Genomic DNA, 26,952 nt, shown 5'->3' on the forward strand with positions numbered 1-26,952 from the left:
TTTCAGCTCACAACCACTGTCATTTCTAAGACAGGGTCATCCATATGGTTTGCAAAAACTCTCACAAAATAATCAAGAATTCCGCCTGATGTGCAGAGTCTGCCAACTGTGCCTGTCCCGGCTGTGGTCAGACGAGTGGAGCCTGGTGGACTCAGGCAGGGAAGGCTGTGTGGGGAAGGCTGCGTGGAGAAGGCGATCTGTGAGGAAGGGGAGGGCATGGTCCCGCAGCGAGGCAGATGTGTCCCGGGCATGGCGGATGGTGTCCATGACAGCTGGAGGGAGGAGGTCCAGATACAGGAGAAGCAAATGCCTTCCTCTGGGATCGGGAGATCCTCTGGGATCGGGAGAGCGAACACTGAGAGCTGCCCCCCGACACACACACACACACACACACACACACACACACACACACCACACCACACACACACACACACACACACACACACACACACACACACACACACACACACACACACACACACACACACACACACACACACACACACACACACACACACACACACACACACACACACACACACACACACACACACACACACACACACACACACACACACACACACACACACACACACACACACACACACACACACACACACACACCCTGGATCTTGCTGGCTCAGAGAGAACTCCGACTCTGCTATTCTGAGCATTTCTCCACTGGAAACCTGAAACCCTGGCTCGTGGCATCCTGCCCGCTGCCTGCTTCTTAAACTGTACCTTAAAACTGGTGGTGGTTTAGTTACTAAGTCGTGTCCGACTCTTGTGACCCCACGGACTGTAACCTTCCAGGCTTCTTTGTCCATGGGATTCTCCAGGCAAGAATACTGGAGTTGGTTACCATTTCCTTCTCCAGGGGATCTTCCCAACCCAGGAACTGAACCTGGGTCTCCTGCATTGCAGGTGGATTCTTCACCTACTGAGCTATGAGGGAAGCCCATACCTTAGAAGGGTGGCATCAAAAGAAAGCTCAAATTCCTTATCAGGTCTATTGGTGGGAACATTTTTTACTGCTTCTGTTTTTCTTAACATTTCTCTTTTTCACATATGTATCCTTCCCAATGTCTCTCCCTCCCCCCAACCCAGGACTCATCCATGGTCTCCACCTTTGACCTTCATTCTTTGACATTCTGTTGCCTCTTGCCTGAAACTCTGAACCTCAGTGAGATTTAACCTTTCTTAGGACAGTGCTTTTGAGAAGAGTATGTAGACATCCAGTGAAATGAGAAAAACTATATATGGAACTATTACATAGACCTGTAGGCGAACTGATTGTGATTAAGGATAAATCACAGGCAGTGAAGTGAGAGTTGGATACAGTGACCTTTGAGGCCCCTGAAGCTGTGAGAATGTCAGCTTCTTTCTAAGCACAGGAACTGCCCAGCTGAGGAATGGGCCACCTTGGAGGTGTCACACCTCATTCCTGGATCTGATCCATTGGGGCCTGTGAGGCCACTGTTACTATCAGGAGATTCCTGCTGAGTCGGGGAGACTGACTCAAAGGTGACTCATTATGAGTCCAGCTCAAAAGCTCTGTGATCATTTTGGCCCCAGAGTACCTTGGTTTATGCTGCTTAATGCCGGGCTTCACCTGCAGGAGCAGGAGGCAGGCAGTCCAAGGGCCCATCGGTCCTGCTATGCAGACCTGAGTTGAGGGAACAGGTCAAATTTCCTGGCTTTGCTAAAAGCTGTGTTCTTAGGGGGAAAACTGAGACCTGGAGCAGAGGGCGCGGCAGGGGTGGGATTGTCATGGAGCTGCCGCTCTCCACTTATCCAGCCAGGGAGGGTGGAGTTTGGCCTCTCGTCCCCCGAGGGGGTCCAGCTGACCTCAGGGCCCCTGAGGAGAGCGGGCCCGAGCCTCGCCGCTGTCCCCTCAGCCGCTGTGCCCCAAGGAGCTCTGGCACTTCGTCCACCAGTGCTACGGGAACGAGCTGGGCCTGACCAGCGACGACGAGGACTACGTGCCCCCCGATGACGACTTCAACACGATGGGGTGAGCGAGGCAGGGGGCCGGCTGCCTGCGGGGAGCCTTTCCAGAGGGGCGAGGATGGCCAGAGAAGGGCATCTAAGTCAGGCCCTGAGGGAGGCGAGGGGGGCACCCGGGAGGGGGCTGTGGGAAGCCCCTCCCAGACGGAGGAAGTGGGTGGCTGGGCCAGCCAGCCAAGGCCAGGTGGGAAGTGGGAGGTCAGGCTGGAGTCTGAGGGCCACTGGGCCAGCATGATTTCCTGAGAGGAGGATGAGAAGCCAGGGAAGGCTTCAAATAGATAATTGATGAGACCTGACTTAACATTTTAACATCACTGTGGCTCCTGGGTTGAAGATAGACTGAAGGGGAACCAGGGCAGACTGGCTAAGAGGCTGCTGAATAATTTAGATCCTGTAGATGAGAGGTGATGGTGGTTTGGACCAGGAGGGTAGCTGTAGAAACAGCAGTAAGTGGTTAGTTTCTGAGTATATTTGGAAGATAGAGCCAGACATATTTTGGAGGATTTGCTGATGAGTCAGAAAGGACCCACAAGTGGCTTTAAGGATCCACCATCTGGAAGGATAGAGTTGTTCTGATCTGAGATGGACAATACTAGAAGCAGAGCAGCTGTGAGGGAAAATTGGGAGCTTGATGTTAGGCAAGTTGAGTTTGGGATGACTGTTAGCCATGTGGAGGTGTCACGTGGGTATTTATGTGTGTGACTGTGGGGAGGTCTGGGCTCGGGCCATAACCTCGGAGGTTAATTAGTGGCTGATATCACCAGGTGACTGAATTAACATAAGAAGCAGCTCAGGGACTGGGCCTGGGAAAGAGGCAGCAAAAGAAGTCACAAAAGAACATCCAGTGAGGTGGGAGGATGCTCGCAGAGTTTGGTGTCCTGGAAGCCAAGGGAAGGATGTTGTGAAGAGAGGGGGCTATCGCTGTACCACATGCTGTTGATGGGTTAGAGCGGTGCAGGCAGGCCTGAGGGAGAGGTGTGGTGGTCGTGTCAGAGGCATAGAGGAATAGACCGCAAGGAAAGAGCATCAGATGTGCAGTGCCTAGGCCTGCGCTCAGGCACCGCTTCACACACTGAAGAGTATCATCACTTCACTCTGTATCTCCTTGATTGTCTCTAAAATGCATATCATGATTTACACAGAGTTGTAACGCATCCAGATGCGGTAACGTGTAGAGGTTGGATGCCGATGAGAACCGTGATGATGGCCTCTCCCTTGGGAGAAGCTACAATGGCATACCTGTCCGCAGAAGGGTGCCCGCCTTTATCTCAAGGAGGGTTTTTCCTCAGTGTGTGATGCAGAGAAGTTTGCTACTTATGATCCAGAATCTGGGCAGCACCAGCAAAGGGCACTCGTTCAGAGTCCTGTCCTAGTCACTATGGGAAGTCACATGTATGCTCAGAGCACAGATGTTTGATTAAGATGGTCAGGTTGGGGTGGGATGGGATGCCAATGGGCAAAAAAAGGAATTTTAAGACAAATAATGGTCGTATTTAAGAGAATGCCTGGAAAAGGTGAATTTGCGGATGGAGATTTTACCATGGGAAGGAGGGCTAAGGTGAGAAGGAGGTTTTAGAAGGGCAGTTCAGAGGCAAGTAGTGGCTAGAGGAAGGTCATGGACACAGCAGAGAAACAGACAAGCCCGTATAGTTTTAGGAGTGTGAGTTTGTCATGAGCTGGCCGTCTTGGTCACCAAGGTTAACATAGGTGCATGTTGTCTCTCTTTACAGCTACTGTGAAGAGATCCCCGTAGAGGAAAATGAAGTGAACGACAGCTCGTCCAAAAGCAGCATAGAGACCAAGCCGGATGCCAGTCCACAGCTGCCCAAGAAATCCATCACCAACAGCACCCTGACGTCCACGGGGAGCAGTGAGGCCCCCGTCTCGGTACGGGCAGGGAGCCCCGCCTTGCTGCCACCCCAGCCCGGGGAGCAGGCAGAGGGGAGGCTGGTTATACCATGGTTAGCTTATGCAGAGGGGTTCCACATAAATGAGTGTAGAATCCAGAGCTGGGTTCTCAGTGCGGCGGTACCAGATTTTGTTTGGCCTCTGAGCAGATGAGAATCATTTCAAGTCCATTGTATAGCTTTGCCCTTGGTGGCCTGCCATGATCAGCCCGCTGGTGGAGAACTATTCCCGGTCTTCTTTTCACTGCCTTGATCTAAAGTCAAAGTCATGAGTACAGGACTGCAATACTGCTCTCTGCTCATTCATTCCGTAAATCTTGATGGAGCCCCTGGTATGGACACTCAAGTTCACCTTCCTGCTTTGCTGACTTTGCAAAAGACATAGCAATGTGGAAGGAGTCTGTCCTCTGGGACTTGGTAATGGAGCGAGTAGAAGATGGATGAAGGAAATGTCCGGGTGTGAGTTGGCAGGTAGAAGAAAGGGTTCCCAGAAAAGGGAGCCTTGTGTTCTAGTGGTTTAGGAGTCAGACCACTTGGCCTTAGAATGAAAACATCCATTCGATGCCTAGTTTCCATTTTCTGTCTTTGAAGTTAACTTGTTTTTTTAAGTTATTGTGTCTAAGTTTTTTTTTTCTTTTGCACTGGTCTTTGTTGTAGCCTACAGGCTCTGTAGTTGTGGCGTGGGAGCTCTCTCGTTTCAGCGTGTGGGCTTAGGTGCTCCAAGGAGGCATGTGGTAGCTTAGTATCCTGACCAGGGATTGAACCCACATTCTCTGCAGTAGAAGGCAGATTCTTAACACTGGCACACCAGGAAAGTCCCTGAGGTTAACTTTAACATGTAAAGAGGTGTACCTGTTCCCTCCCAGGGCTAAAGGGAGAATGAATCAAATAGTGCTTAAGAAGCCTTTTGAACCTCTCAGGAAACAGGGCAGTAGTGGAACAGGCTCACGTGGTGATAGGATGGTAGAGGCCTGGGCCCGGAAGAGGAGCTGGACTAAAGGATCTGGCTGTGCCCACATGTGGGGCTTGGGGTCAGAAGAAGGACAGGGCCTCCTGCTGGGTTCTGTCTTCCACAGCAGAACTGGGGAGAACCCTGTCCCCCACACCCCGGTTCCCCAGCATTCTGAACGTGCAGGCCCCCTTGGCCAGCTCTTTGACTTCCCCCTGGCAAGGAAACCAGGCTGACTTCTCTGTCTCCACCCCAGTTTGACGGCCTGCCCCTGGAGGAGGAGGTGCTGGAGGGCGATGGGTCCCTGGAGAAGGAGCTCACCATCGACAACATCATCGGGGAGAAGATTGAGATCATTGCGCCCGTGAACTCCCCTTCGCTGGACTTCAACGACAACGAGGACATCCCCACCGAGCTCAGTGACTCTTCTGACACCCACGACGAAGGTGGGCGTCCACAGTGGGGGCGGAGTGGCCCTCCCTCTCTCCAGACATTTTGAAGGCTTAACAGATGTTGCCATATTGGAGACGGGAGTCAGTCTGACTTTCCGGCGGAAGGGTGGGTGGGTAACAGCTCTTTTTTAAAAAAGATCCTCTTGTTATTAGCAAATATCCCTTTTTGGGGGGAACTCACTGTAGGATCCTTGTCGTTTCGTGTTTGTCTGTCTTTGCTCAGCAGGTAGTGCTTTATCCTGGCCCTTTAGTCTTTTCACTGCACGTGGGCACTGGCTTCCCTGCAGCTCTGCCCATCCGTGCTTGTGCCACCAGCAAACTACCAGCCCTCTGCCCCTGGAAATTCGTCGTTGTTGTTTAGTCACTAAGTCGTGTCCGACCAACAAAGAGATGGAGAAGCAGCAGCCGTGACCTAAGAGCTTGTTTTCCCAGAGACTAAGAATAGAAAGCGTTCAAACAGGAAGAGCTGATCAACCATAGGAGCTGACTGTGGGATTTGGTGGCAGCCTTGAAAAAAAACACTCTCAATGGAGAAAGTTAGTCACTCAGTCATGACCGACTCTTTTGCGACCCTGTGGACTGTAGCCCCCCAGTCTCCTCTGTCCGTGGGATTTCCCAGGCAAGAATACTGGAGTGGGTTGCCATTTCCTCCTCCAGGGGTTCTTCCGGACCCAGGGATCAAACCAGCACCTCCTGCATTGGCAGGCGGATTCTTTATTACCTGAACCACCAGGGAAACCCCTGGAAAATAGTTAGGTTTTAATAGACACTTGCTTTGACTCCAGCATGAGGGTATCAGACCTAGTCTGTTGCCGTCAGATAAGACTGTGGAGATGGTGCTTCTCTGACGTTTCTAAGTAGGTGGCTTCTTACTTCCCTCCTGCAGAGGGTTTGCATCTCACCCTCGCCCAGGAACACGCTGCCTCTTACATTCCAGGGCGAGAGGCCAGATGCTCAGTGTTCATGAGTGTGGTTGACAAGCACTGTGAGTTGGTGGCGGGGTCTGACGTGAGGCTGTGCCAGCGGTGCTCACTTACCCGTCCGTGGACACTCTCTCCTGTGAGTCACCTGTAGCAGTATCTCACCTGTGGTTGGCTTGCCACTGCCGTCTCGGGCTGCACTGGTGGCCGCTGTGTGATAACAGGGGCGCCACCCTTGTAAACTGAGAAGGGAGTGTCCCTCCCAACTGGGCCCCACAGTCCTCATCCTGCACAGTCGTGGGCACGGACCCTCCAGGATGCCCTGAACTTCTCCGGGTCACAGGGATGCCAGAAAGGTCAGCGTCCTGCTTGAGATCAGACTCCAGCCCTTTCGGGTCCCTCGATGAGGGCCTGTGCGGTGCTGAGGGCTGAGGAGGAGTGCTGAGGTTTGAGCAACTCTCCTGTGCTCTGAGGGGCTTCCTGCATGGCTCAGCGGTAAAGAATCCGCCTGCCTATGCAGTATACGTGGGTTCAGTCCCTGGGTCGGGAAGATCCCCTGGAGGAGGAAGTGGCAACCCACTCCAGTATTCTTGCCTGGGAAGTCCCACAGACAGAAGAGCCTGGCTGGCTATAGTCTCTATCTACATGGGATTGCAGAGTCAGACATGACTGAGCATGCACACACCTGTACTCTGAAACTTTCTTCCTGTAGAAAATTAAATTTATTGGCGTCATGGGGGTAGAGACTGCTTTATGGAAGGAGAGCAGACCTCACGCATCACAGATCTCCGCCCTGTAGTCCAACCTAGAAGCTTTTTTATATAAACAGACTCATCAGCATCCCTGGACACACCTGTGCCCTGGGCGGTGATGACATTTGCTGTCACTTGTGGTTTAACTTACAGACAGTTGATAACTGATCCTCTGGGTTCCGACCAGCAGGCCCAGGGAGTAGTCATTTATATTATATTTAAACTTTAGTCTAAAAGACCACTTTAATTTGGAAGGCTTGAAAGTGTAAGGGCAAGTAGTGGATTCATGAGCTCTTTGTAAACGATGAGTGAATGTGACGCAACTAGAGTCCCGTTGGGCTAGGCCCATTGGCATCCAGTGCGCACGCCGGCCGAGGAAGGAGGCTGATTGACACGAAGCCACAAACAGTGGAGCCAGGGCTTCCCCGCCCCATCCGAGGCTCCTTTGAGCCTTGGTGGCTATTCCCATATTAGCCACAGAGACATAAGTGCCCTGGGGGTGTCCCTGGGGTGTCCCTCACCTTCCCTGCCTACCCTCCTCATCCTGTCTGTGCAGGGGAGGTGCAGGCCTTCTACGAGGACTTGAGTGGCCGGCAGTACGTGAACGAAGTCTTCAACTTCAGCGTGGACAAGCTCTATGACCTCCTGTTCACCGACTCACCCTTCCAGCGGGACTTCATGGAGCAGCGACGCTTCTCAGGTCCGTCCGCCTCCCCGGGCTGGTGCCCCCACCCCTTCCCTCCCTGTCTGCTCTGCTTTCCTCTCCTCCCCTCCCATGTGCCCTCCTTTTCCCGGCCACCTGATGGCCCAGGGTGCCCCCTCTCTGTCTGCACGCGGTTCTGGAGCTCCCCGGGGCCCTGCCAGCTGCCCCTCCCCACGCCACTGTGGCTGTACTCGTCCTCTGCACCCGGACCTTCAGTGTCAGACCCCAAAGGCTCAGCGGCGAACAGGAACCCCCAGGGCTCACCACCTAGCCGAGAGAAGCAGCTACCATGTCCTGGTTGGCACATGCCGTCCACCGGGCACGTGACCCTGTGTTGTCTCATTCAATCCTCCAGTCTGCCCTGGGTGCTGGTATTGTGGTTGCCATGATACCAGGGAGGGGCCTGGAACTCAGACCCCTGTTACCTGCCCAAGATCATGCAGCTGAGAAGAGGCCCAGCCAGGATTCAAACCTCGGAATCTCCTTGCTCCTGTGCTGCCGCACCCCGGGGACCAGTAAGGCTGCTCAGCGTCCGAGCCTGTGGAGGAGCCCTTGGGCACCGGCGCAGCCCTCTGCCAGGAGGAGGGGCGTGCCGAGGGCAATGGGAGGTCGCGCCTCAGAGGAGAGGGCTTCTTCCCAAGGATCCCAGGCCCCCATCACAGTAGCTCCAGTGTTGCCAGCACCCCCGTAGGTGGCCCCCAGGACCTCCTGCCCTAGCCCAGAACAATCCGCATTCCGGAGCCTGTGTAGGTCCTCGGCCAGTCTACAATGAGCCTCTTTCTGCTCGGACGCCCCCTCCTCTCTGCCTCCTCCCCCGGCCCTTTGACTTCCTTTGGGGGATGCCAGTCGGCAAGCAGTGCAGCCGAGAGAAGGTCACTGGAGGGAGACACTGAGAGGTGGGAACAGCAGGCCTTTTTCCCTCCCTCATCCCCCGGCTCCCCTCTCCCCTCAGATATCATCTTCCATCCGTGGAAGAAGGAGGAGAATGGAAACCAGAGCCGAGTGATCCTTTACACCATCACCCTTACCAACCCTCTGGCTCCCAAAACTGCCACCGTCAGGGAGACACAGGTGAGCTGAGGTCGGGCGGGGATGGCCTCTGTCCTGCTGTAAAGGATTCGGGAAAGAGACATCAGGATGAATGTCTGGGCCCGAGTGATGTTCAGCCTCGGACCTGGGTCCCCGTTCAGATCAGGAGTGGGCTGGGGGAGGTTGTTGGGAAGGAGGGGTCTGTCCCATCTTGCTCCTCTTCAGCACCAGCCCCCCGCCCCTTCTTCCCCGTAGACCATGTACAAGGCGAGCCAGGAGAGCGAGTGCTACGTGATCGACGCCGAGGTCCTCACGCACGACGTGCCATATCACGACTACTTCTACACCATCAACCGCTACACTCTCACCCGCGTGGCCCGCAACAAGAGTCGACTCAGGTGCTGTCTCTGCGGGTGGGCAGGTTCAGAGCAAGCCCCTGGTGCACCTGGGGGACCCTGCATCAGACAGCACTGATGTGCTCCTGAGGAGGAGGGAGGCAGGGTGTGTTGGCTGCGAGCTCATTCTTTATTCTGTCTTTTCTCTGAATACTTCAAGACCCACCCCACGCCCTTCCCCCAACCTGACAACTCATACTTCTCCACCACATGTTTCCTTCAACCCCGCTGTGTATCTCTCTCTCTTTTGTTTTAAAATATTTATTTGGCTGCACCAGGCCTTAGTTGCATCATGCACCATCATTAGCTGTGGCAGGCAAGATCTTTTCTTAAGTGCAGCATGTGGGATCTAGTTCCCTGACCAGGGATCAAACCCGGGCCCTTGTACTGAGAGGGAAGAGTCTTGGCCACTGGGCCACCAGGGAAGTCTCTGTGTCTCTCTTTAGTAAAAGTGTCAGAACCACTGCTATTTAGTGGTTGTTTACAGTTTATAAGTATTGTGTAGTTACTTGACCTCCATGAACTAGATTCTTCAGAGTAACCCAAGGAGGTGAGTTTGTCCTCACTTTTCAGGTAAGAAAACTGAGGGTCATTACAAGATGAGTAACTTTTCCAAGAGTCAAAAGCACTGAAACCCAGGTCTCAGAGAAGCGAATCTCTGCCCTTCCTGTCCTGCTGAATGCTGGGCATATTTTGAGTTTCCAGGCATCTTCCTGATGGGCAGCCATCCAGGCCAGCAGCAGCCCACCCATCACTCTATTCCCAGCACCCAGGATGGGGCCTGCACACAGCAGAGTTAGAAGGTTTTGATTGAATGATTAGCCCGATGCTGTTTATGGCTGTCTGGGGCACTGTGATGTGCGTTTCGAGGATGGAAAAAATTTAGACTCTGACATTTTAAGAAGCTTGTAGTTGGATTGAAAAGCCAAGACACACACCCATCTGAGAATAACTGGGTCGTGTACCTGTATCTTAGACCAAAATCTTTTTAAGGAGCAGAAATTCACTCTTGTCATTCAAATAGAATAGGAGTTTGGTAAAAGGCTGCAGAGGGGTCTTTGGGGAGTCAGGAAGATTAAATGAATGCCCACACCTCAGAAAAGGGTCTGAATCTTTCTCGTCTTCTAATTAAAAAAGAAAAATCCTTTTTGGCTTCTGTGAGAGCAGCCCCTCCCATCCCACTCTTCTCTTTTCCCTCCCTCTCTTCTCCCTTCTCTCCTTCCTTCCTTCTCCTTTTTTCCTCCCTCTCCCCACCCTGTCCCTTCCTTCTCCTCCCTCTGGCCCCTCTCTCCCTCTCGCCCCTCTCTCCCTCTCGCCCCTCTCTCCCTCTCCTGCAGGGTCTGTGTTCCTCACTTCCAGATTCCTTGGAGGGTCATCCACCTGGATGTCCTTTCTGCCCAGCTCCCTTGGAGGTAGCTGCTTGTCCAGCTAGACCCCCACAGAGCCCACCCTTAGTCCAGGAAGTGGTTGCTGGGAGCGGGGTGAGGGGCCATGGGCGTGCACACATCGGACTGGGTGGAGTCCCTTCTTCCTCGTGAGGGCAGAGCCGGCAGCCTTAGATGTGGGGAGTGTCGGCAATAAGAGTGAACCTTCAGGGGGGCAGAGCAGCGGCTGAGCAGGAGCTGATGCTTCAGGAGACCAGGCGGCAAGAGGCCCACGGGCAGAGCAGGAGCTGGCAAAGTGCTGGGGAGATGGAAAGCAGGAGGCAGGTGGCAGCCAATGAAACTCTTAAAGGTGGAAGGCATGAAGCCCAAGACTCTGCCTTGGGCTCGAAGTCTCTGGAGACAGAGAGAAGGGCCCTGGGCCCTCCCAGGAGGAGGCCCCATGGCATCACGGGAGAGCTCTGAGCTGGGAGTCAGGGCCCTTCATGTTAATCTTTGGTCCGCTTACAAATTCTCAGACTCAGTTTTCCCATCCCTAAAATAAGGATAACCCCACTAGCTTCACCTGCCTCCCGGGATGCCCAGGGAAATCACATGATGTCATGGATGCAAACCTGTAAAGGGCAGCGTGAGGCTGCTTTGACCTTAAACCTGAAGTTTCCTGTTCCCAGCAGAGGAAGGTCCACCCAGGAAGGGGCTGATCTTAGTTCTGGCTTGCTCCTCAGGGTCTCCACGGAGCTGCGCTATCGGAAACAGCCCTGGGGGCTGGTGAAAACGTTCATCGAGAAGAACTTCTGGAGTGGGCTGGAGGACTACTTCCGCCACCTGGGTGAGCACCTGCTGATGCTGCTGGGTGAACCGTCCCTCTGTCCCCGTTCAGGGAGTGGGAGGCGGGGGCGGGGGGGAGGGGGGCTTCACGGGGCCCCTGAGTCTGCCCAGAAATGGGTCCATGTATGTGAACATGTGCATGTTCAAGAGACTGTGACTGCAGCCTTTATGAGATTATAATTGTGACGGGTGGGCTTCCCTGGTGGCGCAGTGGTAAAGAATCCACCTGCCAATGCAGGAGACATGGGTTCGATCCCTTGGTCAGGAAGATACCCTGGAGGAGAAAATGACAAGCCACTTTGGTATTCTTGCCTGGGAAATCCCATGGACAAAGGAGCCTGAAGGGCTGTAGTCCATGGGGTCACAGAAGAGTCGCACACAACTTAGCGACTAAACCACAATTGAAAGGATCCGTGAAACGCCCCCAGAATGAGCCTGAGATGTAGACGCACTGGTGGTAATACTGTTATGAGGAGGAAATAGCCATCGAAGGCATCCACTGGGAAGTGTGACGCGCCCGGAGTTGCATGTGTGAGGGTGTGTTGGAAGCCTTTGCCTACACACTGTTGAGTGACCCAGAAAGAGGGCTTTGGGCTGGGCTGGGTCCCAAGAGAACTTTCTAGGGCTCAGGGGCATCCCTGAGGGACCCCCGCCTTCCAGGCAACACCCCAGAGTCTGGCATGGGAACATGGTACTTTTGGAGGACATTCAGCTAGGAGTGGACAGAGCTGCTCCGGAGGGCAGTATGTTAGGTTGGAGGCAAGGGCATGTGGCCTCTTACGCGGTCTTTTGACCCTGACAGAGAGTGAGCTGACCAAGACAGAGAGCGCCTACCTGGCGGAGATGCACAGACAGTCTCCCAAAGAGAAGGCCAGCAAGCCCCCGACGGTGCGGAGGAGAAAACGGCCCCATGCCCACCTGCGGGTACCACACCTGGAGGAGGTGATGAGCCCCGTCACCACGCCCACTGATGAGGACGTGGGCCACAGGATCAAACACGTGGCCGGTGCGTGCCAGGTGGGGGCAGGGGTGGATGTTTCGGGGCTGTGGGCAGAGCTCCCCGCCTGTACCAGGCACATGTGCACACTCACCTTGCAGCCTGGGATGGACTGGGTATGCCTGGCTCACGACTCATGAAGTCTGAGGCTCGGGATGCTGTATTGCAGTGGTCTTCAACCTTTTTGGTACCAGGGACCAGTTTCGTGGAAGACAATTTTTCCATGGACTGGGGTGGAGGGTGGAGTGGTTTCAGAATGATTCAAGCTCATTACATTTATTGTGCACTTTATTTCTACTGTTATTACATCAGCTCCATCTCAGATCATCAGGCATTAGATCTCAGAGGTTGGGGACCCCTGCTCTGCTATTTCCTTTTGCCCTTTAGCTCCCCAGCCCCTCCTGTACCCCTGTACGTGCTCTGTTGAACAAAAAGTGTCTTTGAGTTTTTGCCTCCATGTTCCCTGAGCTCCATGGCTCCTGAATGAGCTTGAGCCTGAAGCTTCCAAGTTCTCAGGAAAGGCTCCGGGAGAAGCTAAAGCTCAGACCCCAGTGTTATCTCATAACACAAAGGCCTTGGGGTCCAAGGTGGCCCCCTCGTCCCAAGGTGTCCCCCTCCTCCCATGGTTACCTCGTAACACAAAGGCCTGGGGGTCCAAGGTGGCCCCCTCGTCCCAAGGTGTCCCCCTCCTCCCATGGTTACCTCGTAACACAAAGGCCTGGGGGTCCAAGGTGGCCCCCTCCTCCCAAGGTGTCTCCCTCCTCCCAAGGTGTCTCCCTCCTCCCATGGAGCTGTTCACACCCTCCTGTCTTTGCTCAGTCATGGAAACCTGCAGCGGGGGTCTTTCAGACTGTGCTCTGCTTCCCCCTCCCCGGATATTGGGGTGTTGATCTGAGCTGGTTGGGGCAGGAGAAGAGGCAGGGGAAGGAGGAGGGTGTCAGCCTTCTGGGTCCCTCGACCGGCTTCAGCTGGAACACTCCCATCTTATTCGTGTGTTTTACATACAGGACTTCTGACTAACTTATTTGAATAAACTGACCCTCAGCATTCACGTGACTTTCTCAGCATCACGTGGCCGGTTGGGGATAAAGCCAGTGCTGAAAGCTGCCTCTGGCCCAGCCCAGTGCTGCTTGCCTTCCACAGCTGCAGGTCTGTTTGTCCTGCATCTGCAGGTCCCAGCTACAGGAGTCAGGTGGTTTTCTCAGCCGTTCAGTCACTTCCCTTCTAGTTTCAGAGGGCTAAGGGCTATCCACGAAGCACATGGTTTCCAAGACAGCAGCATCATGGACAGCTTTGTGCAGGACCGGCCTCGTGTCGGCTGGTGGCGGGCTCGCGGACCACGTGATGACGGCCTCTTCCTTCTCCCCACAGGTTCCACGCAGACGCGGCACATCCCCGAGGACAGCCCCAATGGTTTCCACCTGCAGAGCGTGTCCAAGCTGCTGCTGGTTATCAGCTGTGTGTAAGGGACTCCAGCTCTCCCCCAGCCCCGCCCCCACCCCTTCCTTTCTTGCCTGCCCCCTCCTCCCCATCTGTCTTCCTCAGGCGTCCAGACACCCCCGCTGCTGCCCTGGTTTTTGCCTTCGCCTCTGGTCTCTCTCCAGATCGGTTGCTCTGTCACTTCTTGCCTCTTTGCTGCTTTTTTCTGTTTTATTCAGTGCTAACTGTGTGCTAGGCCTTCAGGACTCAGAAGAAAACGCTGCTTACAGCATCCATGACAGGAACTCAATTTCAAGTGGGTCAGACGGGCAGGAATTGATGCTTACTGCAGTGTCGGATAAATGCTAATACAGAGATGCTACAGACATTTTAGGAGCCCATTCTTTTGTTTGTGATAGGTGTTCTGAGTGTCTGCTCTGTGCTAGGCGTTGGGAGTGTGCACTTACGGGCCCACCCTTTGACTGGCTGGCCAGACACAATCGATGACTGGAGTCCAGGAGAAGTGCGCGCTTATTTTATTGTAAGCAATGTATAATCATTGCCATAAGCTATAAAACTGTGGACTCAGTAACTTGCACAGGAAGTTCATTGAGAGAAATGAGGATGTAAGGTGGGAGGGCTTCCCTGGGGGCTCAGATGGTAAAGAATCTGCCTGCAGTGCAGGAGACCTGGGTTTGATCCCTGTGTAGGGAAGATCCCCTGGAGAAGGGAATGGCTACCCACTCCTGGGAGATCCCATGGACAGAGGAGCCTGGCGCTTACAGTCCGTGGGGTCGCAAAGAGTCAGGCATGACTGAGTAACTAACTCACAAAGTGGGGGGACACAGCGCTCTGAAGTGTCAGCCCAGAGCCTGCTCTGAGGACTTTCGTCCACCCTGGGCAGGAGCAACTTAGGCTGCTGCATGCCGACCGCTCCCCCTCTTGGTTGGACCACCGCCTGACAGCCTGGGCCTTCCTGCCTGGGGCTGTGCTGGGGGATGTGGGGGCACGGCGGAGGGAGCTGGGGACTCGGGAGCTGCCCAGATGCTGGCCTCTCAGGTGTGCACTGGGCACTAGGCAGCCTGTCCGCAGCCCTGTCCTGCTCTTTGACGCCCACCCCACGCCCAGCCGTCATGCCTTCACTGAGGCGTTTTCAGAAGCATGGAAGCAGGCACACAGCTCTGCCCACCAGGAAACTGGGAAAGAAGCCCTGGACTGACAGGGCTGGATTTGCACTTTCAAAAAAATCACCCTGATGGCAGCATTGTGTATAGAATAGACAAGAACAGATGGGAGGCAGGGAGGCCAGTGGAGTAGATGGCAGTGATCTCAGAGAAGAGGGGCTGGTAGGGCTGAGATGAGGGCCCCGGGGGCTGAGAGGGCCCAGAGGTTAAGGCTTGTACCACCTGGTTATGTAGCGAAGCATGAGGACTTTCGGGTCCACATGCCCGTGAGGGTTGTGTCATGGACAGAAACCTGGAACTTAGTGAAAAGATGTTGCCGAAGGTGCTATCAGTCCCGTGTTTCTGAGGTTGTCCAAATGGACGTGACAGATAGATAGTTGTCAGTGTGGACCTGGAGCCTAGAGGGGGAGTTTAGGCTGCAGTTGCTGACTCATTTGTCAGTAGCATCAAAGCCATGGTGTGCACGAGACCATCATGGTGGAGAGTATGGAGTGTGAGAGGGGAAAAGGGCTGAGGACAGACCTGGGGACCAGGTAGCAGGACTGTGAGTGTCAGGAGCGGGGATCTCTTGTTCACCGTACCTAAATATGTAACATAAAAATAGATGCAGATCTTCTGACTATGACTATGGCATAAGCAGCCCACATACTTTTACAAAAGTAAATACAAAGACAACTGTAAGACCAGTAAAAATCCACATTCAGCAGCAGCATTTTAATGTCGTTCCTACCACTATTAAAACTGAATCTCTGATGTTGGGTTTGCTTAACAGAAAACTCTAACCTTGGGTTAGCTCTCTTGCAGCTCCTTCTGTGTTTTGTTGTAAGTAGAGAAGATCAGGTGGCCTGAGTAAATTGTATAGTATATTAAGTCACGTTGGAGCGCTGATAGTTTAGGATATTCAGACCTCATCTTTCAACCCTAGAGCGTCCAGGCAGTGAGTCTGCTCCCAGCGTGCAAGTGGAACCTTCGAGAATAGTGCAGGGTGTCTGTCTAAGTGGCCCACGCCACCGTAAGCATGCCCTATAGCCATCCAGCCCTCGCATCTTTTCTCTGTTTAGACCACCCTCAGGCCTTCACTTGAGCCACATTGAGGGGTGTCCCTTGGCCTCCACTGAGCACAGACCAGACTGTAAGCACAATCCCAAATGCAGGTGCTGAAGTGGTTGTAGGACACCTTGAAGAGGTGGCTTTCAGAAGATCCAGGTGTCTGGTGCAATTAAAGGTGGTATCATTGAGATGCAGTACATCACTTAGAAGTCCTTGTTGGAGAGCTCAGAGAGCCCCAAGAACACAGCTGAGTAGCCCCAGGGATTTGTAGCCGCCCCTTTAAGGAAGACGGCCTTCCAGAGTGCTGGAAGCTGGGGTGAGAAACACAGAAACACATGCCACCTGTACCACACATTTTGAAAGGTCAGAGACATGGCATAGATTTTCTTTTCTTTGTTGGTCTTTTTTCCATCTATTTATCTTCCCATTTTTGTCATTCCTTTTCCTGTGTGTCTGGACCTCCTCCTTTAATGAACGTAACCACACCCCTCATGAGGGGTTTCACATACATCCCTTCCATGGGGGGCTTCACGTATGCATCCTCTGTGCTCAGAGTCACCCCAGTAGAGTGGGTATTATTGGGAAACTTGATAGGAAGTTAAGAGGCCTCAAAGCCGGGAGCCAGGCTTTGTGCCCAGTTCTGCGTGTCTACGTCCTGTCTGTCCCAGAGTCTTCATCTCTCTATCTCGTGAACCTTAAGGCCACTGAGGCCTAGAGGAGAGAATTCTCAGGCCCTCGGTGACTCTCCATTTCCCACTGGGTCCAACCCCAGTTATCCTCCTAGCTCCGGCCTACCCCTGGGAAGCCTCGGCTGGTCCCCGTGCCCCCGGTGGGGCTCTGGCAGATGCACAGAGGAGCCGGGAGCCCTTGGGCAGCTGTGCTAACACCTGGGATGTTATAGACCTGGGATGTTATAGGACTTCTAAGTTAGGTGTTGGGGGTCAGAGCTGGGAACCCCCTGAAATTCCTCCCGGGGTTCGGGTTGGTAGGAGGAAACTTGTCTCAATTGATCTCGAGATACCAAGGGTCCACTTACAGCCGCCCCCATCCCTTCCTCGCTTGCTGTCCTCATCTTCTGTTTCCTCTGCTCCTGGTGTTTCTTTCTCACTGTCTCTCTGGCTCAAATTAAGCACAGCCTCCCCTTTCCCACATGAGTCTTATTTCTAACCTCTGCCTCCTCCCCACTTTTCTTCCTTGCTCCCATTAGGATCTGTTTCAGGTACTGACTCTCTGATCGCTTCTTTCACCATCTCTTTTCCTCTTCATCCTCCTCTCTTCCCCCAGCACCCACTTCGGGGTGATTGTGTGTTCTCCTTCTGAGGCCTTCACCCCACACACCCCTCCACATCCTCCCGCCGTGCCCCGGCCCCTCCAGGCGAGAGTGCGTGTCTCTCTCTATCTGTCTCTCTCTGCCCGTTGCTGCATTCCTCCCCGCACCTCCCCCAGCTCACTTACTCACTCGCTGCGATGCTTCAGGTGACCCAGTAGTCAAGGACGGTGGCCTCTGGGGTGGGGTGCATCCCTGCCTCTGAGAGGGAGGGGGCCCTCCTGGACTCCATCTCATGGCTGCTGTTTCCGCCCCCTGCCCCAATCTCCTCCAGTCTGGTGCTGCTGGTCATCCTCAACATGATGCTCTTCTACAAACTCTGGATGCTGGAGTACACCACCCAGACCCTCACCACCTGGCAGGGCCTCCGGCTCCAAGAAAGGTAACCCCAGCCTCTTCCCTTGCTCCCCTCCGTGTCTCAGCTCCTGCCTCTCAGTCTCTGGGATGGCCCTGCTGCCCTTGGTGGGGGTTGGGTAACCCTTGGGAGTGAGTCCATGGCTGAGCTCTGGCAGTTGTCCCTGTCGTTTAGTCTGTTTCTGATTTGGGGCACAGGAGACCCTCTGCAGGACAGAGTGCCCTGATGTGGGGTCTGGGCTCACAGGACGTAACTCCAGCTGGTGGGGTACCCCTTCTCCTACCCCACAGGTTACCCCAGTCCCAGACAGAGTGGGCCCAGCTCTTAGAGTCCCAGCAAAAGTACCATGATACGGAGCTCCAGAAATGGAGGGAGATCATCAAATCCTCGGTGATGCTTCTTGACCAGGTGAGACGCCCCTACGTGCCCTCCTTGCCCTGGTTTGCTAGACGTGGACCATCTTCCCTGCACTCTGAGAGGAGCACTATCTCCATCCCCCAGACCTTCTCCTCCATCCGTTCTTCTCCAGGCCAGCCATGGTTCTCGTTTTAGAGCCATCTTTGAGTGCACGGTTGGAAACACCCGGGTTCCCCAAAGTTACATCAGTGAAATAACACAGTGGATTTGCAAGAGGAAAAAACTATAGGTTAGATGGAAGAAGAGCTATTTTTTTTTTCTTGCTAAGCCATAGCCATCTGACAGGCATTTAAAGAGATAGCTCCCTTTTTACAGAGATTTATCTTCCTAGAGGGCGTGTCTTTCTGGTCCTTTGGATGTGTTCCATCCATCCTTCACCACCTACTGCCCTCAAGACAGACACAACACACAGCATTCAGGACATGGCTTTTCCTCAGAGGTTGTTCTGAGAGCCTCCTGCTGTCTGAAAACTAGATGCATCTATTTAAGAAAGTCCTCCTAGGGCGAAATCATTAACTTCATTTTATCAGACAGAGGTGGAATCCTACCCTTGCCACTAACTAGTTTTTTTACCTTAAGCAAAGGATTTAGTAACAGTGACCTTCCATTTCTTCATCTATAAAATGGAAATTGTAATCATTGCTTCAGGAAATTGCTGTCACATTTGCTCTGATGCCACATAGGCACTCATTAATATTAAATTTTCTCTCTCCTTCATGGTTTGGTTTCTTAGTTCTCAATTAAGGAGAGAGAATTTTAATTCAACTACCAGGATCCAATTTAATGGGTTTAGCTTGGGCTCGGTTGTGTCTGACTCTTTGCGACCCCATGGACTGTAGCCCACCAGGCTCCTCTGTCCATGGAATTTTCCAAGCAAGAATGCTGGAGTGGGTTGCCACTTCATTCTCCAGAGGATCTTCCCAATCTGGGGACTGAACCCGAGTCTTCTGCATCTCCTGCATTGGCAGGCAGATTCTTTACCACTGCGTCACCTAGGAAGCCCCAGTGGGTTTAAAGTATCATGATTTAGAGCACTGGAACCACGTTTAAGGAGGGTGTTTTTTTAATCATAAGAGGGTAGACAGCATAGCAAGGAGTCTGGAACTCTGGCACATCAGGAAGATTGATAGAATTAAAGATGTGCTCAGGAGCAGGGAAGACTGGGTGGGTGAGCAGGAGAGAACAGTCTTCAGACGTTGGGGTCTAACAGCTAGAAGGGTTAGACTGCTTGTGAGCCTCCAGGGGACTGAACTAGGGCCAGAAGCTACAGGGTATCGAATTTTTGAGTCATCAACTAGAATCAGACTCCTTATGGTTAGAGCAGTCCAGAAATGGAATGGGCTGCTTTGAAGGACTGTGATTCCATCTCTGAAAGTTGCTCCCAGGGTGATGAGGTGATGCATGGGGTGAGGGACTTAGGAATTAAAGGGGTGGGGGAAGTTACTGGATGACCTGATCCTCTTCCAGCTATGGATCCTGTTCAGGGCAGGTCTCCTTCAGGAGGAGCTTGGGGCCATCAGATCTGTAGCCTGGTAGACTCGACTCTGTGGGCTTCCCTGGTGGTGCTAGTGGTAAAGAACCCGCCTTCCAGTGCAGGAGACATAAGAGATGCAGGTTCAGTCCCTGGGTCAGGAAGATCCCCTGGAGGAGGAAATGGCAACCCACTCCACTATTCTTGCCTGGAGAATCCCATGGACAGAGGAGGTTGGAGGGCTGCCATCCATGGGGTTGCAGAGTAGGACATGACTGAGCGACTTAGTATGTGTGCAGAATCGACTCTACAACCATTAAGGTTGATGTTTTGGAAATTCCCTGGAGGTTCAGTGGTTAAGGCTTCACCTTCAAATGCAGAGGCTATGGGTTTCATTCCTGGTCAAGGAACTAAGATCCCATATGCCTTTCGGGCAAAAATCCAAGACATAGAACAGAAGCAATATTATAACAAACTCAATAAAGACTTTAGAAATGATCCACATCAAAAAATCATCAAAAAAAAAATCAGTGTCTTGTCTGTTCCCCTCTTTTTTTTTTTTTTTTCCTTTTTTTTAGCCACTCTTTGTGGCTTGCAGGATCTTAGTTCCCCAGCCAGGGACTGAACTCAGGTCCTGGCAATGATTAGCACCAAATCCTAACCACTGGACCGCCAGGGAATTCCCAACATTCTATTCCCTTTAAAAGAACATTAAGGAGCCCCTCATCCCTACTGAGCAGAGGATACAGCAGAACTAAAGAGAAGAAAGTGGTGGATTAAGCAGAGAAATCAGAGATTCTCAAAATCCTTAACTATTTACCCGTGTAATGTTCTCTGTCCTGGGCTGTAACAAAGCAACTTATCCAGAGCCAGGGCTTAAAAATGTTGTATTGTGGTGGACCTCATTTTAGGGTCCTCTAGCTGGAATTGCCCCATGTAGACTCCATCACATGATGTGGGATGCGTATGTTTCTTACAGGCAGTTAAGAAATTCAGTTGGGATTTATGGGTACAGCTAGGAGCCTCCTCAGCTCCCTGCTTAGCACCCGTGGTGAATAAAAGAAGAATAGGACAGTGTAGTCTCAACACGCCTGAAACAAAGGCATTAAAGATGACTGCAGTGCAGAACCCTAGGGAGCGGTACGTGAAAGGCCAGGAGAGAGAGAGATGGCTGTGAGCCAGAGAGAGTTTGGGTTTGTTCTGGGCCTTCACAGTAGATGGGTGAAGGACCTCGCTGGTGGCCCAATGGTTAAGACTCTTCTTTCAGCGCAGGGGGGTACAGGGTTCGATCGCCGGTCAGGGAGGTAAGATCCCGCATGCCTCATGGCACAGAAACCAAGAAAAAAAAACAGAAGCAGTGTATTTTTTAAAATATTTACTTTTATTTGTTTAATTATTTGGCCCTGCTGGGTCTTAGTTGGGGCATGCAGGATCTAGTTCTCTGACCAGGGATTGAGCCCAGGCTGCCTGCATGGGGAGTGCAGAGTCTTAGCTACTGGACAACCAGGGAAGTCCCCAGAAGCAATATTGTCACAAATTCAATAAAGACTTTTAAAGTGGTCCATATCCAAAAAAAAAAAAAAAGCTTTATTAAAAAAATAGTAGATGCATAAGATTGATGGGCAAGAAAGAAGTATCTAAACTGGGGTTGGCAGTGTGGCAACTGTTCCAGGGATCAGCGGGAAGCCAAGCTGAGTGAGGAGAAGACCGAGCCTGTGGCCTTGTATGCAGGTCCCAATAGCAATGGAAACTTTGAGAGAATTCTTAATTCAGAGCAACGAGGACCATGGGGGGATGGGGGGTCTCAATGACACAGCGACCCTTACCCTGGGGGTGCTGGTGCTATTAATAGATCAGCTGTGCCCCGTTGCCCTGAGACTGTGTCCCTAGAGAACCACCCTGTTTTAGGAGCCTACCCCCTTCAGCTCCCTGGCGTGGCAAGGGACCTCCCATGCTCAGGTGCGGTGGGTGCTGCTGGCTGGAGAAGCCCAGTTGAGGGCACAAACCGGGGCTGGGGTGCACTTCCTTGTCTTACAGATGAAGGACTCACTCATCAATCTTCAGAATGGCATCAGGTCCCGAGACTACATGTCAGAAAGCGAGGAGAAGAGAAACCGGTACCACTGACAAGGCAGGAGCTGGGGTGGCTGCAGGAGGCCTGTGCAATACGTGTACAGAGACCATATAAATATATATATAAATATATATATATACAGATAAATATATATTATATACAGATTTTAAAAAGAGCTAATGCCTATGTACCAGGGAGAAGGAGCAGGGCCACCCCTTGCACTGGCCGGCGGAGCACCGAGGAGGGCAGGGACCGCCTCTCAGTACCGACCTCCCCCGACCCTCCTGCTCCCCATCCTGTCGTCCCCACCCTTTCCCTTGCTGACCACTCTCGGCTCTGAGAAGGGAGATGTCGAGCCAAAGTTATGCCTGTGAAGACCCTGGGGTTGCGAGAAGAGGTCTCAAGGGGGGCATTGCTTAAGGTGCTTCATTCCTGAATCCCCTTTTGGTTTGTTTCCAAAATAGAAGAGAATCTTTTCTTCCCTACCCCACGCTTCCCCCAAGGTGTTCTCTTGGGCATGAGGAAGCGTCCAGGGCAGGAGCCCGATCTGAGCTCCACTGTACAAGACCGCCCCATGTGCATGGACTGCGCGCCACAAGTCCGGTGGAGGGGTCCCACAGGCTGGCTAGGCAGGCGTCTCTGAAGGGTTTGGGGTTTGTGGCTGCAGGCTCCTAAGGGCTGGTGTTCTGATGAAGGGCATCCTCCTCCATTGCCCCTGCCCCTTCCTCTAACCTGCATGGGGTGTGGACCCAATAAGGGTGGGGGTTTCTTCCTTTCCCACCCCACCCCCTTCTCTCTGGTCTTTTCCCAGGCTGGATCTGGGTGAAGTGTCACTTTTTAGTGCCTAAAGCCCTATTTTTCCTCTGTGCCCTAAGAGCACATTGTTTATTAGTCAGGGTGGAGCGTTTTTGATCTTGTTAAACTTCTCTTTTAGTGATTGTAAGCAAGTCAGGTCTGTGGCTCTAACCCCTTCCCTTTGAGCTGTCATTTGATTTCTAGGGTGAATCAGGGTGTTCTAGGACCTCCAGGGTTTGAGAGGGTGAATGTATTAGCCACAGACGGATTGGAGGGTCTAACCACAGAGCTCCTCTGAGTCGTGAGCACCAACATCCACACACTTTCTGGCTGCCAGCATTATTTCCTCTCGGTTCCTTGGAGGAACCAACTTAGTCAAGGGAGATGACTATCTGAGATACTTTGCCCATGAAAGAAGACCTAAGCCTTGGAGGGAATGAATTTGGCCTTGGTACATGGGTTTGGGCAGGAAAAAGCCAATTGAGTCTGCCCCACTGTGGGCCATTCCAGACCCTGTTTCTCAGGGCTAGGAGTGGAAGTTCTAGCAGGAAGAGCAAAGCCTTCACTGGCCTCTGGCCCCAGAGAGGTGTGAGATCCCTAAGGAGTAGGAAGAAGGCCATGGGTTAGGAAAGTGAGTCGTCAAGGGCCTTGGGGGGCTGGCTTACAGAACCCATGATTCATCTGACCTTGTGGGGCCCTGCTGCACATGCTTAGCCTCCTTCACACTAACTGCTGTTTCTTCCTGTGATGACCCAAGGAATCCTGCCAGCCCTGGGCAGAGCTTGTAGAGATTCTTGATCAGGAAAGGATTATACCAAATTGGCAAGGAGAGCTCTTCCAGATTTCTTGTTCTAGCAGACCTCTTTAATGGAACAGGCAGAGGGAAGGGAGAGTTGATCACTCACCTAGCCAAAAAGAAGAGCTATATTATATTCTCTTGGACTGGCCTGAGCATCCCACTTTGGCAATTAAAAAGAGTTTTTAACTTTTCATTCTGTCTGAAAAAGAGGTTCTTGTTATTGCCCTAAGGGTAGGAAGAGAAGACCAAAAGATGCCGCAACCAGATAGGGTGAGAAGGTTCCATGAGTGTCATCTGGAACTGATAGCCCTCGTTTAGAAAAGGAGATACGAGGAAATGGAGTTGCATGGAATCCTTGTGAAGGGTGCATGTGCCCACAGGCCAGCAGGTCAAGATCAGCCCTGACCAGGACTTTGAATGGGAGACCCTGATGAGCATCAAGGCTTATGGGACCCAAGCCAAAGGAGAAGGAAGAGTGCAGGTTGTAGGAACTTTCTTGCTGGAGTAGCTAGAAGTCAAAAGTATTCTCAGAAACTTTTGAAAGGACAAATGGTAAATTCTCTAATTTATTCCATGCATATTTATTTATTTAAATTATTCAGTTATTAAAAGTAGTGTGTTGGGATCTTCAGGGTGACTTTAAAAGGGCTATTTGCTGGCAATAAAGTGGTGGAGGTAGGCCTGACTCTGCAGGATTGTTTTACTTTGGCTTCAGCTCACAGGCCCCTCTCAGGCAGAAGCAGTGACAGGGAACTGTGCAGGAACCCTCTGGATTTCTGGGGATTTGCACAGGAGACAGTGTGTACCCATGGGAAGCGTCTCTTGACTTGCCTCATTTCTAAGAATCTTGGATCATTTATGGCATTTTCTCAAACCAGGAGAAAACCAACACCTCTGCTCACTCCCAGACAAAAGCTGTTCGCTTTTACTCAGTAACCTGTCAAAGAGAAGGGACCTCACCCTTGCAGATTAGTCTGGGAGTGAAACACATAAATGACATGGTAACTCGTGGCTGGCAGCCTGCCTTGTAAGGGAGCATTAAAACTGCCTTTTTTCTTCTACATAAGAACTCAGTCTTAGAGGAGTTTTTCTGCATTATGTGGTGAGACATTTGAGAGTTTGCACTTTCTGCAAAAGGTTTTGCAGTTTCTAGGCAGGTGAGAATAGTAAGGTTTGCAGTCCACTCCCACTGACTGTGGGGGAATTGACAAGACTGGTGTTGGCGAGGCCAGCCATGTCTGTGACTCTCTCCTGCCCCGTCCCCATCCTGGGGCAAAGGGGTAACATTGCAGGATAGTAGGATCAGCAGTTTGGAGCTCTCGATAACAGCACTGGTCTCAGAGGGTCGGGAGACCTGGGCCTGAGTCCTGGTCCTACCGTTGGACAAGTCACACACACACACACACACACTCACACCCGCCCTCTGAGCTTCAGGGCTTGACCTAGACTGTCCTAAGGTCAGCTCTAGCTTTCACCTGGTCTTGGCGGCAGCTGAGTCAGAGCCTGGCCAGTCTGGGCTTTCTCAAACTTGGACGGCGCCCTGCCAAGAGAGGACGGACCTTCTGGACAAGAGCTTCTCTGGTGTTTAGATGAGTCGTAGGGTAGTGTCTGGGTTCCCAGGAAATCCAGGGTAGTAAAACTTTATTCTAAGGGCTAAGAGGACTAGGGAGGTCCAATGAATGGGTGGGAGAGGGAGAGGAGAAAGAGAGATCAAGCTTGCTGTGTTGTTCAGTGTTAACCTGGGAGGGTGTTTCTTCCTCTGTCGGCCTAGTCTTAGTTTCGGAGGGTTCCTTCCTTTGAACTTTTCTAAGCTGGGAGGAGGAGGAGGGTGGCAAGAAGGACACCATCTTGGACTAACTTTGTCTTCCATCCCTGGGCCGTGAAGCCTTTCATCTGTCCATCCTTCCTTCTCTTTGCTAGAGCAAAAGGTGGGGAGAAGTCATTCCTGATTTGACCACCTCTCTTTTGTCTCCAACCTCATTGGGGTTTGGATTAAGTATGGAGCTTTGGCTAAAGTAAGGAGTTGCCTTAGAACACGGACACTAAGAACCTAGGATTACCAGGAAGGCGGAGGACCAAGAAACCTAGAGGAATGCTTTGAGAGGAGTGGATTCTCTTTGTTGCCGTATCCGTGACACAAGCTTGACCGTGTCCATAAGTTTGCAGGCATCATCTCTAGAGTGAAATCTTAGAGGCCGGATTAGGGGAAGGATCTTTCTGGACTGTGTGGTCTCAGTAGGATCTTTGCTGTGCCCTCTATGCTTCGTCTTTAGCACTGCAGGGCGGCCAAGGCCGGCCCATCCTCCCAGGGGCCCCAGGAGAACTAGCACTCCCCTCTCTCCCCTCAGGTGGCAGGGCGTCCCCTGACTGCATCTGCCCACTCCACTAGGAAGCTTGAGAACCTCTCTTCCTGACCCTGTCCTCCTCCAACCTTTGTCTCTAGGCAGTGGGACAATCACTCCATCCACCACTTGCATCCTCTGCCCTCATCCCCCAACTTCCAGCAGGGCTGGCCGCACTCCCCTCCACCTCTAGTTTTCTTCCAGAAGATGCGATTTTGGGTCCGGGAGGAGCATTTTTCTGGAAGGCCATCTTTTCACGCCCCTGCTTTCCTGACGTGGAGCAGGAACTTGCACACGGTGTAGAGAGCTCCCCCTGCACCTCTCTGCCCACCTCGTTACCTCACTCCTGCTCCGGCCATGGCTGTGACGGGCCCAGCCAGCTCCCAGTTCCGATGTTCTGTGCGAAGCTCAGGGGTCTTGGGCATTGTTTTCTGTTGTGACTTGAGGCCCTCAGCAGGCCTGGGAGCCCGGATTGGAGCCTTGGCTGCTGGCGAGAAGCACCTTGCCTGCCAGGAGGAGTTTGATGCCGGACGATGTACCCGACATGTGAAGGCGTAAAGGACGTTTTCACCTCTGCCCCTCGGCCCTGCCTGCTTCTCTCAACACGAGGAGACGCTGCAGAAGCAAAACGGGGGCCTCTGCTCCAGGCGGGAACAGCTGACTCCGTCTGCGGAGTAGGCCCTAGGCTGGGGTGCCATGCGCCGAGATTGCTGAATAAAAGCAGCCATCGTTGCCAACAACAGTGTGTGGCTCCCACATTGCTCTGTCCTGCACTCTAGGGCCAGACCACTCTCTGCATGGACCATAACATCTTCCCAAACCCATGGTGCTTTCCCCCTGACTCAACCTGGACTCCAAGGTGGGGAGGGATGGGTCAGAGGCCACTGCGGCCCCTGGATAATCCTGACCTGGGGTGGAGTGGGGTGAGGCAGAGGGAGCAGCCAGTCCCCGACACCTGCACTGGGCCATACAAGGGAAGGAATGCAGGTTGATTGCAGTCGAGTTGTCTGGCCATCTGCATTTGGATCTGTAACTGTACTTTGCCTGGCGCTGTGCGCAAGGTCTGAAAACTTACTGCTAGTACCTAGAAACATTCAAGGCTTCCCGGTCCAATCTTAATGTAAAGTAGCTAGAGCCATGGAAGTACAGTATGAATTAAAAGAAAAAAATACTGAACTACAAATCATAAATGGTGTGTGTGTTCATTGCTTGATTCATCAGTGCTCGTTGTCCCAGATGTTTTTGGTCTTCCCAGGTCTCACCGCAAGCCTGGAAGGCATCTGTTTGCAGACAAGCTCAAGACAGGGGCTCCCAGCCTCTGGGATCTAATGCTTGATGATCTGAGGTGGAGCTGATGTAATAATAATAGATATAAAGTGCACAATAAATGTAATGCAC

At 52.5% G+C, this 26,952-nt stretch overlaps 1 protein-coding gene across 10 annotated transcripts in view; it reads left to right on the forward strand.

Moving 5' to 3' along the window:
• The window catches only part of GRAMD1B (GRAM domain containing 1B), a 260,632-nt gene extending 233,895 nt beyond the window's left edge, over positions 1-26,737 (forward strand). For all 10 annotated transcript variants that reach the window (XM_043901578.1, XM_043901604.1, XM_043901525.1 and 7 more), the window contains 13 exons: positions 1,899-2,014; positions 3,738-3,894; positions 5,120-5,309; positions 7,544-7,687; positions 8,643-8,761; positions 8,975-9,117; positions 11,222-11,325; positions 12,127-12,330; positions 13,693-13,783; positions 17,576-17,683; positions 17,947-18,064; positions 21,582-21,661; positions 25,656-26,737. In XM_043901578.1, coding sequence (XP_043757513.1) covers positions 1,899-2,014; positions 3,738-3,894; positions 5,120-5,309; positions 7,544-7,687; positions 8,643-8,761; positions 8,975-9,117; positions 11,222-11,325; positions 12,127-12,330; positions 13,693-13,783; positions 17,576-17,683; positions 17,947-18,064; positions 21,582-21,661; positions 25,656-25,857 — 1,776 coding nt within the window. In that variant the 3' untranslated portion in view covers positions 25,858-26,737. The remainder of the gene's footprint in view (positions 1-1,898; positions 2,015-3,737; positions 3,895-5,119; positions 5,310-7,543; positions 7,688-8,642; positions 8,762-8,974; positions 9,118-11,221; positions 11,326-12,126; positions 12,331-13,692; positions 13,784-17,575; positions 17,684-17,946; positions 18,065-21,581; positions 21,662-25,655) is intronic.
• Positions 26,738-26,952: the final 215 nt, after the last annotated feature.

The sequence above is a fragment of the Cervus elaphus genome, chromosome 1 (assembly GCF_910594005.1).
Source record: "Cervus elaphus chromosome 1, mCerEla1.1, whole genome shotgun sequence".
NCBI lineage: Eukaryota > Metazoa > Chordata > Mammalia > Artiodactyla > Cervidae > Cervus > Cervus elaphus.